Genomic DNA, 17243 nt, shown 5'->3' with positions numbered 1-17243 from the left:
TATTAGGAAGTAGTAGTTTTAATAAAAAAGCAATAAGGAATGTGGTGCTAGTTTTTTTTTTACACCCAAGGCAGATATTTTGCAAAAGTATGGACAGCAATAACTGGGAAATTAAATGTAAAAAGAAGTATAATAATATTTATAGAACACCTACACATTGGTGGGGTGGCCAATGGAGAATGGTGCGTTACATTGGTAATTCGTTGGAAAGCTTTCCCGTTACATTTATGGCCAATGACAGGTAACAGGTGGCACTGGTGAGCAGTGAAAGGAAGAATGCCCCTTACAATGGAGGGCATTAGAGAAGGCCCGCCTTACATTGGTAGCCGTGGAAAAATGTTTTACCTAACATATATGGTCAGTAAGAGAAAACACTCTTACACTGATGGTTAGTGGGAGGCTATATACCCCTGACATTGGTGACCAGTGTAAAGTGTGGCCTGTTACACTGGAAGTCAATGATAAAAATGATGCTTACATTGGGGGTCAATGGAAGGAATACTATTCTTATAGACAGTTAAAAAAATTGTGGTAATAGATGTGCACCCTTATATTTTTATAAAAAAATTTTTTTTTTGCATAAAGTGCCCCAAGGTGTTGTAGCTTCTCCATGGGGCTATGCTTGGGGACACACTTGTTCAAAGGCTAAGTTCACATTTTGAATAAAATGGACTATGAAGTCAAGTGGTCCCAGTAGGTTAAAAACACTGAGCAGTTTTGAAAAATAGTGCTTAATGTAATTACCATGCCTGCTTACCCCATATTCTCATTAGTATATGCTTTCCCTGATTCAAAAGCTGTACATGTGCAGTACTCATACATGAACTGGTTGGCAGGCTCACGTGTGGTTGATGAAGCTACTGTGGTGGAATATGTCACTACTGGTCTGTGTGCACTAATCAGGACCTTTTAGACAATTGTGACTGGGAGACAGAGGTGTGGCCAGAGATGCCCCACAGCGATCTGATCGGATGTTGGAGCGGGTATCTGTCAAAATCAGGTACCTGCTCCCTCCCCAAGAAAAACATCCCAAATAGTTGAGAGAAGTTCCACTTTAATTATTATATTATTTTTTACATTTTCCTGGTAAAATAGATGGAACATGTCAACACTAATGCCGCGTACACACGGGCGGATTGTATGGCGTACTTAGTCCATCGAAACACATTTCAGCGGACAATCCGCTCGTGTGTGGGCTTCAGCGGACTTTTTCAGCGTGCAGTCCGGAGTACTAAGTATTTCGGTTTTTTCGAAATTCTGTCCGTCGTACTTTGGTTTCAGCGGACAATACGGTCGTCAGTATGCTAGTTCGACGGACTAAGAATGGCGCATGCCCAGAAAGGATTTACACGGCGGAAGGGTGCTTTGCTGTGTCTTGGACTTCCTATTTCTAGTCCCGTCGTACGTGCTGTACACGTCATCGCGCAAGCTTTCGACGGACTGTTTGTGTATCCGTGTGTGGTCAAGTCCGTTCAGTGGAAAGTACGACGGACTGTCCGTCGGATTGTATGATGGACTAAGTACGCCATACAATCCACTCGTGTGTACGCGGCATTAGATTTGTTCAGTATTTTCTGCAAGAAACTTCATCCGGTTCTGAATAAACTGTCATTTGGAATTAGAAAAAACGACTAATTTATTATTACTTTTACATTATAATTTCTCAGTGAACTTAGTATTTCATATAAAGGTTACAGATTATAACACCTATATTTAAAGAGGATTATGTTTATTAGATTCTATCTGTTAATTTTGTTTGTTTCTTTTGTGTGTTTTTTTTTTTTTTTCTAGATATACTTATGAAGTATCCCCTGTTTTTATTCTAATTGAGGAAGCGGTTTTGCTAAAAATGTCAGAATTTCTTGGCTGGAAGGCTGCTGATGGTATATTTAGCCCAGGTAAGTTCACATTGGATATTTGTTATTTACAGTTCACACTAAATGGGCTTTTAGTCAGGTCAGGAACTGATAGAAATCTCTCCAATGGACACACAGGGAAAAAACTTTCTTTAGTTTGCAGAATGGTTGTAAATTCTAAAAATGTTGTTGCCTGTGCCTTGTTTGAAATCGTAATCGTTTCTACTCTATGTACCAAAAAAAAAAAAAAATCTGTTAGGCTTTAATATGAAATATGAACCTAGTTATGTGAAGAATTTGTTCAAAGAATTGGATAAAAGTAGTGGTATTTAGTCACATTCATTCCTTAAAGCAGTTGTAAACCATGGATGTTAAAAAACAAAAATCTGCAAGGCAATGACATAATGTGCTAGTATACATGGCATACTAGCACATTATGAAATACTCACCTGGAAATGAAGCCCTCCAGCACTGTAAAGTCTCCACTGAGAGGACTGACATGTCCCCCCTGTCTTCCTTCTACGTTTGCATGCTCCGGTGCGCCACCCCCATGTTCCCGCACGAAGCTCTGAAGTTCCCGACAAGGTATGCCAGACCTTCAGAGCGCATGCACCGCTGACATCCGCAGTTGCATGCAGGGTGAATATTTTCTAAACAGTGTACATTTAGAAGATATTAATTTTACCTACAGGAAAGCCTTATTACAGGCTTAAGTATAAACACAAAAGTCAGTGCTACTACCCATACACCACATAGATAGCAGCGCTCCCAGGTGCTCGGATCCACAATCGCTGGCTGAGTAGAGTAATGCAGAAAAAATTATCCACACTCCAGTTGTTGCTCTTAAAATTTCTTCATTTTATTGAATAGCCACATTGAACAAACGCAAATTAAGTCAGTTGATGTGTTTCAGGCTATAAGGCCGTAGTCATAACCATATTACAGACATAAAACTTTGAAATAAATAGTAGCTCTAAAGATCACGGGCTCCACCCATTGATTGTCTTAATTGACCGAAGGCAATTATCCAAAAAAGAGAATCAGCTGCAATACATATAAGGTGATCCATGTGTATGCCACTAATTTTCACACACCTTGTAGTGATAATATGCACATGCATGTACACACATGTGCATACACTCATACACGTATAGACATATGCATAAGAAAGCACACCATAAAATAAAAATAAAAACATTAAATAAAAAAAATGAAATAATAATCCAGATATGTGAAAAAAAAACAGAAGAGAGCAAGGAAAAGCGAGAGAGGAGACTTTGGGGAGAGGCAGTCTTAATGTAAGTGCAAGTCCAGATCCCACCTCAGGTTGAACCCCTGAGGAGATCTAGTTTTTAATCTAAAAATCCACAGTGTTTCTCTCCCCAGTAGCCTTCTCTCCCTGTCACCTTCTCTGGGCGAGTGAGACAACCGTTCTATTCCTCTGAAGTGAAATAAGGAGAGATCGCCCTGATGATATTTTCTGTAGTGACGTGTTGCATTCAAAATATTTCTAGCATTTGGGTTATTTGTGTCACAGTAATGTTTTCCTATACGGGCTCACAAAGGATGTGTGGTGCAACCTACATATTGGAGGCTGCATGAAATACAGGTGATCAGGTAAATTACATAGTTCTGCCACAGTTGATGAATTGCTGTATAATGAACTCTTCATCTGTGCCTTATTATAGGCTTACCTGTAGGTAAAAATTACCAAGCTGGATTTACAACCACTTTAATAAACAAGCTCAATTTAATGAGACTAATGCTAGCATACACCAGGAGTTGGATAAATAAGATTCTTAAAGTATATGTGAAACAATGCTACCTTGTAAAAATCCCCTTCCCACCGACCGTATGCGGCCTCGGCTTAAAGGAGTTATACTGGGATGATGCCTGCAGCTGCAGGCATCATCCCGGTACTGTTTTTTAGAACTGGCAGTTGTCTCTATCATTGATAACAACCGATGCAGCTAAAAGCCGTTCAGCTGTTATCCCGGAGGAGCGGGAGGGGATGTCACCCCTCCTGCTGCCTTCTGCTGCTCTTCCTGGGATTCCTGTCCCACCGGGAGACCCGATGCGTGATCCGGCACTTCCGCTGGCTAGCATGAGACTGGAAGGAAGCCGGAAATGGCTTCATTACAGACTTCTTCATTCAAAAACTGAAGCAACGTCACTTCTGGTTTACTCAGCTGCCAATGGCACAGTTTAAAAAAAAAATCACAGTATTCAGAATCACTGTTTTTGGCGATCTAAATACTTTGAAGTGCAAAGGAGGGATTTGGGAATTTTTAGACCCCAATCTCTCCATAAAGAGTACCTGTCATCACCTATTACTGTCACAAGGGATGTTTATATTCCTTGTGACAGCAATAAAAGTGATCAATTTTTTTTTTCAAAAGTGACAATGTAGAAAATAAAAAAAATAAGAAAAAAATTTATTATTTTTTTAAAGCACCCCCGTCCCCGCGAGCTTTTGGAGCAAAGAAAACGCACACGTAAGTTGCGCTGCATATGTAAAAGGTGTTCAAATCACACATGTGAGGTAACGCCGCAATTGTCAGAGCAAGAGCAATTATTCTAGCATCAGACCTCCTCTGTAGCTCTAACCTGGTAACCAATATTTTTTTTTAAATTGCCGCCTATGGAGATTGTTATGTACTGTAGTTTGTCGCCATTCCAAGAGTGTGTGCAGTTTAAAAGCATGACATGCTAGGTATCTGTTTACCTGATGTAGCATCATTTTTCACATTATACAAAACATTTTTATTCTCCATTTTATTCTCTAGCTTCTCTGCTAAAAAATATATATAATGTTTGAGGGTTCTAAGTAATTTTCTAGCAAAAAATACGGATTTTAACTTGTAACTTGTAAGAAACAAATGTCAGAAATAGGTTTAGTCATGAAAGGGTTAATAACCCTTTCAGCTTAAAGTAGAAACGAAAAACGAAATTATAATATATATATATATATATATATATATATATATATATATATAATCTCACAAAAGTGCGTACACCCCTCACATTTTTGTATTTTGTAAATATTCTATGTGACAACACTGAAGAAATTCCACTTTGCTACAATGTAAAGTAGTGAGTGTACAGCTTGTATAACAGTGTAAATTTGCTGTCTCCTCAAAATGACTCAACATTGATGTCTAAACGACTGGCAACAAAAAGAGCTTCATAGGTTGCCACTGGAGTCCTCTTCCATTCCTCCATGATGATATCACAGAGCTGGTGGATGTTAGAGACCTTGCGCTCCTCCACCTTCCATTTGAGGATGCCCCACAGATGCTCAATTTGGTTTAGGTCTGGAGACATGCTTGGCCAGTCCATCACCTTTACCCTCAGGTTCTTTAGCAACGCAGTGGCCGTCTTGGAGGTGTGTTTGGGGTCGTTATCATGTTGGAATACTGCCCTGCGGCCCAGTCTCCAAAGGGAGGGGATCATGCTCTGCTTCAGTGTGTCAGTACATGTTGGCATTCATGGTTCCCTCAATGAATGATAGCTCCCCAGTGCCGACAGCATTCATGCAGCCCCAGACCATGACACTCCCACCACCATGCTTGAAGACACACTCTTTGTACTTCTCATCTGATTACCGCCACACACACTTGACACCATCTGAACCAAATAAGTTTATCTTGATCTCATCGTTTGATCATATATCATAAGACAGCACTGCACTGAGAAATCGGTATATTTTGATGCCTATGTGGGACTGCATGTAGTGCTAGCTGCTGTCTAAATGCATTTCAGTTACAACATAGTACATTATTGCGCTGAAGTTTATAGAACCACCTGTCCAAAAAATTGCTATCCAATTAATCCCAGTAATGCTGTATGGTGTTCAGGGATTCTGCTTTAGGATTCCCTAAATATTTTTCCAAGAAGCCAGTCTGTAGCCTAGGGCAGTTACAATTCTGCGGGAACTGTTGGTGCTATCTCTCTCTCTTAGCAAATTCGATTTTCTGCCGTGTACAGTGTTTCTGCTTTAACATCCTCTGCAGATCAATATACTTGTAGCCACACAAAAATAAAACACATAATGTGTTCAGCACACACGCGCATGCACACACGCAAACACACACTTTTTTTTTCTAGAGTTTAAAAATTGGGTTTGTACCAACAAGACTGACTTTATGCTCAGTTTGATACCTTTGTTGATATTATTTTCTGCTTTTCCCATAAATCCTTTTTTTTAATTGCCTCTGTTGAAGTAGTCAAGCCTTGCGTAGGACTCCTGTAGTGTTGGCTGAAATATCTGTCAAATAAATAACAACATAAAATATATTAGATTATCCTACATGTCCATATGTTTGCTATTTGTTTCATTCCCAAGAACATAAAGCGTTTGTGCTTTTTAAATTGTTCAGTGCAATTATATAGACACGGGGGGAGCTACAACTCTCTCTGTGCTACTTAAAAAGTCTGTTCCCCTATATGCTATGTGATCTAACCTTTCAATGGGGTTACTAAATGTCTGTCCCTCAGTCAAGCAAAGAAATGTTTCTACGTATACATTTTAAACATAGGAAATGGTACTCTATGCAGAAATCACAAAAACAGAATACATTTCCCCTTGTCATTAATACATGACATATAATTTGACTACAGCGCTCTGTATGTATTTTCTTCTTTATCCTTTATCCAGGTGTATATTGTGTATATGTTACGTGTGTATATAATATTACCAAAAGTATTGAGGCACCTGCCTTTACACATTCTCTGTGGGACCAGTCAAGTTCCTCCACCCCAAACTCGCACATTCATGTCTTTACGTGATGTCAGTCAGTGATGACTTGGAGAGCCATATCATCTGCTGGTGTAGGTCCACTGTCCAAATTCCAAAACCAGCACAGCCCTCTACCAGGAAATTCTAGAGCACTTCATGCTTCCCTCTGTAAACAAGCTTTACGGAGATGATGATTTCATTTTCCAGCAGGATTTGGCACCTGCCCACACTGCCAAAAGTGCCAATATCTGGTTTACTTATCATGGTATCAGTGTGCTTGATTTGCCAGCAAACTCACCTGACCTAAACCCCATAGAGAATCTGTGGAGTATTGCCAAGAGGCAGATGAGAGACACCAGACCCAACAATGCAGACAAGCTGAAGCAACCAGGGCTTCCATAACACATCAACTGTGCCACAGGTTGATCGCCTGCATGCTACGCCGCATTGATGCAGTAAATCATGCAAAAGGGTCCCCGAGCAAGTATTGAGTGCATTCTATATAGTACATGGAGATACTGTTCAGTAAGCCAACATTTCTGTATTAAAAATCCTTTTTATTTTTTTTTTTAATTGGTCTTATGTAATATTCTAATATTCTGAGATACTGAATTTTATGTTTTCACAAGCTGAAGCCATAATCATCAAAATTAAAAGAAGAAAATTCTTGAAATATATCACTCTGTGGGAAACATCTATATAAAATATGTGTTTCCCTTTTTCAATGAAATTATTAAAATAAATTAACTGTTGGATGATATGGCACTCACAGCTTGAAAAGGTAAATGCTCAATGATAACATTTACTATATGTCAACGTTTCAATGAAGCACAAGCTTGTCTTTCTCAAGACAACTGTGAAGTAAAAAAACAAAAACAAAAAATACCTATATATCCTAAACCCCTCCCATTAATACCACCCACATGTGATGACAGCATCAAGTGCAAAGGTCAAAGTGTCAGTTAACAATTTGTGGGCAAATATTTGAACAGAAAGCACAAAAGAACAACAAAGTAGTACATACAAAATTGGCATAAGTGAAGAATGGAGCCAATCTGTTTGTTGTCAGATGAGCTTATGCATTATCAAATTGTCTAAATAAATCACTGAGAATTTACCATTCAATGCTCCTTAAAAGTTTGCTTGTTTTTTTGCAACAGACCTTTGTGAAATAAATTTAGTTTTTTACAGTTAACAGCAGAAAATTGCTCTTAAATGTATAAATAATGTATGTAAGTCAAGTGAAAGTAAAAAAATGCTTTGCTGTTAGTGGTCAGTGAGAGTTATAAAGGCCATAGCATAAAGGTCAGTAGGAAAAAAATGTCCAGGCATCAGTAGAAGTGATAAATGCCCTTGAGTCAGTGGCTAGTAGAAGTAATACAGTCCCTGGCATCAGAAGATGTAATAAATACCCCAGTATCACTAGTCAGTGGAAGATGCACACCATTGGTGATCAGAATATAGTGCATTGGTGTTCAGTGGGAGAAATGTAGCCTTATCTTTGGTGGTCAGTGGGATGAATATAGACCTGTTACTGGTGGTCATTTAGATGCATATAGAATTATTACTGGTGGTCATTGGGAGAATTGTATCCCCATCACTGGTGGTCAGAGGAAGAAATGTAGCCCCATCATTAGTGATCAGGGGAGGAATGTATAACTATCACTGCATTGTGAGGAATGTGGCCCCATCATTGGTGGTAAGCAGGAGGAATGTAGCCAAATCATAGGTAGTCAATGGGAGATGTTCAATTACACTTATCTTAAAGACTCCTACATTGTTCCTTGTGGTGACATCATTAATGGGTCCATAGAGGTACCATTGGGCAGGATATCATTCTGCCTGATTATCATCTGAACCATGAGAACTGAAGACCTAGCTTCAAAGTTGGTGGTCCCAGGTGAGGATGAACACCCCCCTTTGGGAAACCGTACTGACTCTTGGGTCATGAACCTACTCTCTTTGTTGATCTGTGGCCTAAAAGTAGAACCCAGTGTGGGGAGAGTGATCTGCCTGAGCTGGTTGTAGAGCCAGAGGAAGTGGTAATGGATCCTGTGGCTAGAGCACAATAAAGCCCTATATGGAAATGTCAGGAGGTAAGTGTAAACTCTCTAATAGCTAGCCCTTTCTTTGAGGAGATAAAACTGGCTCTGACAACACCTCATAAGATCAAGGACAATCTGGGCTTGATTAGCTTTATTGTGGACAATAATGTACTTTATGAGTTTAATAGACCCCTGATTAGCATTAAAGACTGCTGAGAAGCTTAGGCTTAACTTAACTTCCACTTATTTAAACATAACAAACCTTGCACCCCAAAAATACATATAGACCATTTTAAGTTGGAAGTAGGGCAAGGCCACAGTTTTATTGAACATATCGTTATAGCAACCTTCAAAATACCAATAACCATGCCAGTCATGGTTATACCATGAGCATCTGTAAACAAACCGTCTAGTCTAAGAGGTCTGTCCCCACCATCAGTGTGAGACAGACATTAAACTGACCCTGTAATTCAACTTGAGGGCTTAGCCCATAAAGTAATACCAATTCCTGACAAGGTAAAACTGCCAAGGAAGCTGTGACGAAACACACAACAGGCAGGTGGGTGGGCAACTCTTTTGACATAAAATTTTCCAGAAGTAGTGGCATGTGCCTCTGCATAGCTTTTTGTAGAGTTCAGGCTCCACCCCATCACCTCGTGCCATTGTAGCCAATCCCTCTGACTCCATGATTAGGTTGATGCCCGCTTCATTTCCAAGCATCCAGCAAGCAAGGCTCCCTTTCCTTAGTGTGGGGCGGGTCAAGGGGCCTTCATTTCTACTGTGCTGTCACATAGGGGGATATTATCCCCTTATGTGATAGCAATAAAGTGAAAAAAAGGTTTGAAAAATGGAAAACATAAAAAGGAGTGAGTTTCCCTCTAAATCCATGCCAGGCTTTTATCCTAGGTAAAGGTCATCCTGCAGAGAGACAGAACTGTGGTCCGCCTATGTAAACAAAGCAGGAAATAAATTCCATGTCTTCCCCTAGTAAAAGCACATCACACAGTTCACTTATAAACACACAGTTCACATATAAAGACTGATTAGACACACAATTAACCCTTTCATTGCCCCTGATGTTAACCCCTTACCAGCTAGTGTCATTAGTACAATGACAGTGCATATTTTTAGCACTGATCACTATATTAGTGCCACTAAGTAAATAAAAATAAATAAAAATACCCCATAGTTTGTAGACGCTATAACTTTTGTGAAAACCATTCAATTTATGTTTATTTTTTTTATTTTACTAAAAATATGTAGCAGGATACGTAGTGGCCTACATTTATAAAAAATGAGTGCATGAGGCATAAATTACTGATGAAAAATGCAGATTTTTCGATTTTATTTTTACTGATGAATGCACGGTGCTTGTTTATGTGCCTGTGTGCATAGGTACATTACAATTTATGGGCTGCATTTTATCTCAGTAAAAAAAAAAAAGCTGTACTGAGCTTATTCAAGCTGCAGTATGCAAGATGCCAAAGATATATAACTATTGTTGGGTTTCTAATGCTGTTTGTGAACTTCTGGGTAGATTCACAATTTCTATTTTCTCTGGTGACCACTGGAACCTGAACCAAAAGTGAGGAGAGGTCAAAAGGTTTATGGTTGTTGCCAGCACAGAGGATGTCTTTGATTGGGATTCCTGTTCCATCTATCTGACATCTATCCAAGAGGGTATCTCCCTCACAAGAGTGGCAGTTGTCAGGGTTAAAGTGGTTGTAAACCTTTACAGACCACTTTTACCTATGGGTAAGCCTAGATTAAGGCTTACCTGTAGGTACAAGAAATATCTCCTAAACCTACACGGTTTAGGAGATAATTGCAAAAGACAGGCAGCACTGTCTATGGCGCATGCGCCGTAGACAGCAGCACGCAGGCGCTCTGAGCATGCTGCTGCTAATGGCAATCATGCCGTTAGTGGTGGCTCCCACGCGCATGCGCGGGAGTGACGTCTTTGCTGCTCCGGCCAGTCACAGCGCCAGAGCCACAATACCCGGAAGTCACTCTCGTATAGATGGCGATGTTGGAGGAGGAGAACAAGGGCCACTTTGGGGGCTTCCATCTCAGGTAAGTTATTCATCATGAGCTAGTATGCTATGCATACTAGCTCATTATGCCTTTGCCTTGCAGGGTGTAGTTTTTTTTTTGGGCTTTACTTCCTCTTTAAGCCATTAAGTCAGAAAAAGCAAAGCCCCAGAAAAAAATATAAAAGGTAATAGTTATTTTATCATGTCTATGCTTTGGCAGGGCTTCTATGTTTAAGTTTAAAAAGGAGTACAGGTTTGCTTTAAAGTGTGCATTTAAAAACAGCTCTCCAATGAATAGGCAATTACAATCTGTTTTGTAAGGCTCAGCTGGCTGAGGGTTCATCTATTATAGAAAAATTTAATATGCTGTCCCAAATGACAGTGCTTTCCTGCAGCTCAAAGTTTGTTCTGAAGGAGCACAGATAGTATATGCACTAAAATGTATTTGTTTCCTATAGGTGGATCAGTCTCAAATATGTATGCTGTAAATATGGCAAGATACAAACACTGTCCTGACATAAAGAAGCATGGACTTTCAAATACTCCACGACTTGTAATGTTTACATCAGAAGAGGTACAGTATTCATTCATTTTAATATGGCTATAACTACCAATACTCTTGGTGTTGAGCATTATCTTAAAGTGATTGTAAACAAACACCTTTTAAAATAAGCCATTTAGTTTAAAATATAAATGAAAAGCAAACCATTTTTGTATAGATATAAAAAAAAGATATAAATACTTTTTTTTCCCTTTTTATTAAGTGATCACATTCCCTCTGTTCTCAACTGCATAAGAGCTTGGGGGGGGGGGGGAGAAACAGCAGTACACTGAGCTTCCCAGTGAGAGGCTATACAGGGGAGGCATGTCAGCACAAGTTTGATCATTGGAGGAGAGCTCACTGAGTTCCTATTATAGCTAGAGAACTGACCACGAAGTGTTCACCTGCTTAGTGTGGTCAGTTTTTAGGAAAGCAGAGGGACTGTCAGGAACATCAGGAATTTCACACAAAGGAAGCAATACAAACAGATCAGGATACTGTCTCATACAAGTACATGGTACAGCAGGCACATATCAGGAATATATAATGTCAGGGTAACAAATTCTGTAAGGATAGCTCTTACTATGGGCATAATCACAGTAAAGCAGTATACTCCTGCAATGCAGCCTCAGTGTGTACTCAAGGCATATTAAGCATTAAGGATGAGCCGAACACCACCCCGGTTCGGTTTGCACCATAACCTGCGAACAGACCTAAACTTCGTGTGAACTTTAGAACCCTATTAAAGTCTATGGGACTCGAACGTTCAAAATCAAAAGTGCTAATTTTAAAGGCTAATATGCAAGTTATTGTCCTAAAAAGTGTTTGGGGACCTGGGTCCTGTCCCAGGAGATGTGTATCAATGCAAAAAAAAGTTTCAAAAACTGCAGTTTTTTCGGGAGCAGTGATTTTAATAATGCTTAAAGTGAAACAATAAAAGTGTAATATTCCTTTAAATGTCGTACCTGGGGGGTGTCTATAGTATGCCTGTGAAGGGGCGCATGTTTTCTGTGCTTAGAACTGTCCCTTCACAAAGTGTCATTTCTGCAGGAAAAAAAGTCATTTAAATTGTGCCAAATTGTGTGGATGACTGTGTTTAAGGTAGGCATTTATTGTATCTATACAGGGATGCCTTGCAGTAGAGTTGCAACCTCTCTTAGAGCCATATCCCCAAGATCCACTGCCATTGTATTTGTTATCATTTAAAATATGGATAGTGACAGTAAAGACTGCGTATTAAACTTTCCCTTCATGGATGATTAGCCTCATCTTGGATAAGCACTGAAAGAATACATTTAACTTCTGACCTAGAACTACTAAATTCAAGGGCGTGTGAGTAATTGATGACAATAAGAAGAAGAGGGCAAATGGATCACAATGGATCAGCAAATAAAGATTCAGCATAGGTCACCTTGAAGCACAAACAAATCAGGGTAGAGTGAATTTACAAAAATGTTTGTATATCTACCCATGACCACATGAAAGTGAGCAGATGAACACTAGTAGTAATAGTAATAGTAAGTTTCAATACATTTGCCTAAAGAATGAAAAATTAAACTTTGAATATGTATTTTTGTGGGAAGCTGCTCCACTTTTGCTCCAATTTTCCTAAACCCAGCCCTATGCATTTTGAACTGAACATCAATCAAGACAATCATGCTCTGATATTTCTTTACCTTTTCAAAACGGGTATTCTGCAAAAAATTTGATTATATTATCGCTTTAACATGTTTACACTTAAGACTTTTCTTCAGTTCCCCTTAGCCTTCAAGTGGTTGTACACCCCTATATTAAGGCTTACCTGCAAGCGCTTGAAATATCTTCTAAACATCCACAGTTTAGGAAATATTTACCAAAGACCAGAGCAGATGACTATAGTGCGTGCGCCAATGTCATTGGCGCAAGCGCACTTTTGAAAGGGCACATCGTGCAGTTTCTAATAGGGGTAACGCTATGACTGGCGGCTCCCGGCCATTCACAGACTCGGAGTTTGCGGCCTTGGAAGGAAAAGGGTTGAAGATGGATGCTCCCTGCTAGTGGAGACAACAGTGACATAGCGGGCTTCGATTTCAGGTAAGTGACACATAATGGGCTACTATGCGATGCATAGTAGCCCATTATGCTTTACCTTTGCCGGGAAATAAAGAAAAAGTAAAACCCACCAGGGTTTACTTCCTCTTTAAAAAGCATAATATCAGATTTTTTGCTTTCTACTTCATTTTGTTACTTATAATATTGCAAAACAATAGAATTAACATCTAGGTATATAATGCTAAAGGAATACAGGTAAGCTAAAACATTTTGATATGAAAAATGAATACACATGAGAATAAATTGGCTTTTATTTAAACGTATTCGATAAATTCTAGTTGATATATATATATATATATATATATATATATATATATATATATATATATACACACATATATATATATATATATATATATATATATATATATATATATATATATATATATATATGCAGGGGCGCTGCCCCCCAATCAACTTGTCTGGCCCCTAATCCCCTAATCTACATGCAGGGCGCCAGATGCATGGATATCAATGTTTTTTTTTAAGTACATTATTAGATCTTGAGGCTCTAATTGGCTTAAAAAAGGTGGACTCGGGGCACAGCGCACTGCACCCTGCACCCACCCAGTTGTGTGATAATAGCAAATTACTATTCGCTATTGTCTTCCTGATTCTCCTCCTGGTCAATCAGGAAGTAGGCCGAGAGGAGAAGTGATTGTATTGGCTGCTGAGGGAAGGAGGAGGGAAGCCACCGAGGATGAAGCTGCCAGGAAGCCAAAGATGCAGGGTAAAGCCGCTGAGGAGGAAGCTGCCACCGAGGAGAAGGAGATGCAGGAAGGAGCCAAAGCTGCTAGATGGGGTAAGTGTGGGGATGGTGGGGGGACCAGGGGGGCAGCAATGGGTGTCTTGCTTGCTGCACCCCCCAAAATATACAGCACCATACATATATATATATCAACATCAAAATATGAATTCACAGATTGATTTATTGATTAAAGGATAAGTTCACCTTCAGAACATGTCACTTGTTCCACCCGTATTTAGGGTGGAATGTGTAACATGTTCTAGCTCCTGCCACCCCTCCCCTTGATTGCTCTTTCCCCATGACAGCGGGTAGGGGTTCTTCTCCCTAGACTCGTCCATTTTTAAGAACAGTGAGATGGGGCTCCACTCACATGTCATTAATTCATAGTTTCCTGTGAATTAATAAACTATATAAACCAACTGTATCGCAGCAGATGGACTTGTACTTTTAGTGGGCAGAGGGGGCACTGATGAGCGCTCTCATAGTCCATTGACATGGCCTTCGGGTTTCAAACAGAAAGCCCATACAGAGGTACAGTCTAAAAGCCAGAGGACATGTCTGCAAGAGCCCACATTGTACCTGTGATCTACTGATTGTGGGTGCTATGCTTTCCAAGCTCCGACTGGAAAAGATAATAAATGCAAATTTTTTTTTCTGCAAAAATATGTGCATTTTTTATTTGTTTTAATAAGGGTAAACTCATCCTTTGTGATTTAGTTGGATCAAATCCACGTGTTTGTTTTGACATGTTGCAATTTAAACATGCAAATGTATCAAGTAATAACTATATAGGAGCAAAATGAACAATTAAATATTTAAAGTGGTTGTAAACCCTTACAAACCACTTTGACCTACAGGTAAGCCTAGATTAAGGCTTACCTGTAGGTCCAAGAAATATTTCCTAAACCTATATGGTTTAGGAGATATTTGCCCGAAAACGGGCACCGCTGTCTATGGCGCATGCGCCGTAGACAGCGGCGTGCAGGCGCACTGAGCACGGCATTCTCAGTGACGGAGCTGCCGCGCGTGTCGGCTCCCGTGCGCATGCGCGGGAGTGACGTCATCGCGGCTTCGCCGAATAACAGTGGCGGAGCTGCGAGACCCCACCAACAAGATGGATGTGATGGACTACAGGGGACAGCAGCGACTTCGCTGGCTCCTGTGTCAGGTAAGTGACACATAATGGGCTACTATGCGATGCATAGTAGTCCATTATGCTTTGCCTTTGCAGGGAATGAAAGAGGAAGTAAACTCATCAGGGTTTACTTCCTCTTTAAGGTAATTTAGCCTGTGTTCTACAAAATAAATAAAAAAAGTAAGGGCTCTTTCACACGGCCGATCCGTTCAGGTCTGCCTGTCAGTTTTTCAGGTGGACCTGAAGGGATGCACCATAGAGGTCTATGGAGCGTCGGATGTCAGCCGTGGCATGTCCGCTGACATCCAACCCTCTCTGATCCAAAAAAGTGTGACGGAGGAAAAACCTACTTTTCCATCCCACATCGGATTGGATTGGGTGACGATGGACTCTGCGATCCGTCATCATCCGATCTTCCATAGGGGAGAGCGGTGCAGAGACGGACCTGTCATCTTCCTGCTCAGTGGGGATCAACGGAGCGATCCCCGCTGAGCAAGAGGATATCCACGGGGCCGATCAGTGAAAGAGCCCTTAGGCTTCTGGGGGAATGAAGTCATGATAAGACCCCAGATCATACCTTTAGGTCTGTTCACAAAGATGTGTTAAAGCAATTGTAGTTGTAGTTTTTAAAGCACTGTCAAAAGCTTTCAGAATGCATTGCTAAACTGTTTTTTTTTTTTCTTCGGAAGTAAATTAAATAAACAAAACCTTCCCAAAAGCCGTATGAGGGTCTAAGGTGTGTTTGCCAGGTGTTTGAGACATGTTGTTATTAACTTGAATTGAGGCATTTGGCAAGCTTTGCAAGTTGCTAATGCCAGCCAAAAGCTGCTGCACAGCTCAAAAATAAAGCACAGCAAAGCAACTCTGAATTTTATATGTGCTAGACCATGCACATTTATGCTATACACCAGGCATTGACATTGCAAAACATTTGGAAATCTTCAATAACATGAAGCAAATACTTGTTCTTTATGCCCATGTGAAAGAGACCTTAGTGTGCCAGTTCATGTCCTGTTGGCCACTGGAGCCCCCTGAAGTGCCTATGAAAATATCAATTGCTGAATTGGTATTTTCATTGGCATAGTTACATCCACCCACCCCACTTGTCAATGTGTAGGCCTAGTGACAGGTTATTTAGACATCAAGTAATGCAATTTTAGTACACTGGATGGTGTGTTTATTCTTATCATATTAGGAATAGCAGAGGTTTTAGGGGCTGCAGCAACGAATGGGGACATGGATCATCACCTTATGATTACTGCCACCTCCATCAGACTTTGTTTCATTTCTAAATCAATGGTATATGGTAAGGTCTGCCTATATGTTAGAACTTTGGTGGCCAGCTCAGGCATAGTATAATAAACCAAAACTGGTTATGATTAAATAAATCCTAACCAGGTCAATTATGAAGCAGTCTAAGTTTCTTCAATATTCTGCTGAGAAATTGAATAGGTGCATGTATGCATTCATTGAGGTTGATTCTCTAAAAGAGTAGAACATGTTCACTTTGTGATATTTTATTTAGCTTAGCGAATGAGGTGAAGCTATGCTGATGCCAATCATCCAATAAAGTGTAAGCAAAATACTGTTTATTTAGTTTTTCTTGCATATGATTGGGTATTTTTATGATTGGGTATTTTTTTGAACAGTGAAATGTCACTTATCTTTATCACACTTACTAAGCTAAGTAAAAATGTATGTACATGTTTGTATCCTAATGCACACTTTTAGGACTTGCTAGACTGGTGAAGTTTGTGTGAAATTAGACATATTACAGAATAGGTTTTAGGATTGACGATCAAGTTCCAAGAACTTTGATTGTGTAAAAAGAGGAAAGAATGCAAATATTTGACACATTTTTTGACAAACCAAAAGTTATGTCCATTAGGTATGAGCTTCGGGTTCGAGTAAAACTCATGTTCGACTCGATCATTGCCTGTTCGCCTGTTCGCCGAACAGCAAACAATTTGAGGCAAATTCGAAAAGCCACGGAACACCCTGTAAAAGTCAATGGGAGAAATCTAAAGTGCTAATTTTAAAGGTTTATATGCAAGTT

At 39.9% G+C, this 17243-nt stretch overlaps 1 protein-coding gene across 2 annotated transcripts in view; it reads left to right on the top strand.

Annotated features, from left to right (window-relative positions):
- The window catches only part of GADL1 (glutamate decarboxylase like 1), a 386628-nt gene that overhangs the window by 139368 nt on the left and 230017 nt on the right, over nucleotides 1-17243 (top strand). The window contains exons 5-6 of one of the 2 annotated variants that reach the window (XM_077491458.1): nucleotides 1792-1898; nucleotides 11131-11246. In XM_077491458.1, coding sequence (XP_077347584.1) covers nucleotides 1792-1898; nucleotides 11131-11246 — 223 coding nt within the window. Of the gene's footprint in view, nucleotides 1-1791; nucleotides 1899-11130; nucleotides 11247-17243 lie in introns of those variants that run through there. The other variant, XM_077491459.1, reaches the window with a different exon arrangement.

The sequence above is a fragment of the Lithobates pipiens genome, unplaced genomic scaffold (genome assembly GCF_037356315.1).
Source record: "Lithobates pipiens isolate NorthernLeopardFrog02 unplaced genomic scaffold, aLitPip1_a1.2 Scaffold_19, whole genome shotgun sequence".
NCBI classification, from domain to species: Eukaryota; Metazoa; Chordata; class Amphibia; order Anura; family Ranidae; genus Lithobates; species Lithobates pipiens.
Note: the sequence above shows the minus strand (reverse complement) of the source record. Positions and strands in the feature narration are given on the sequence as shown.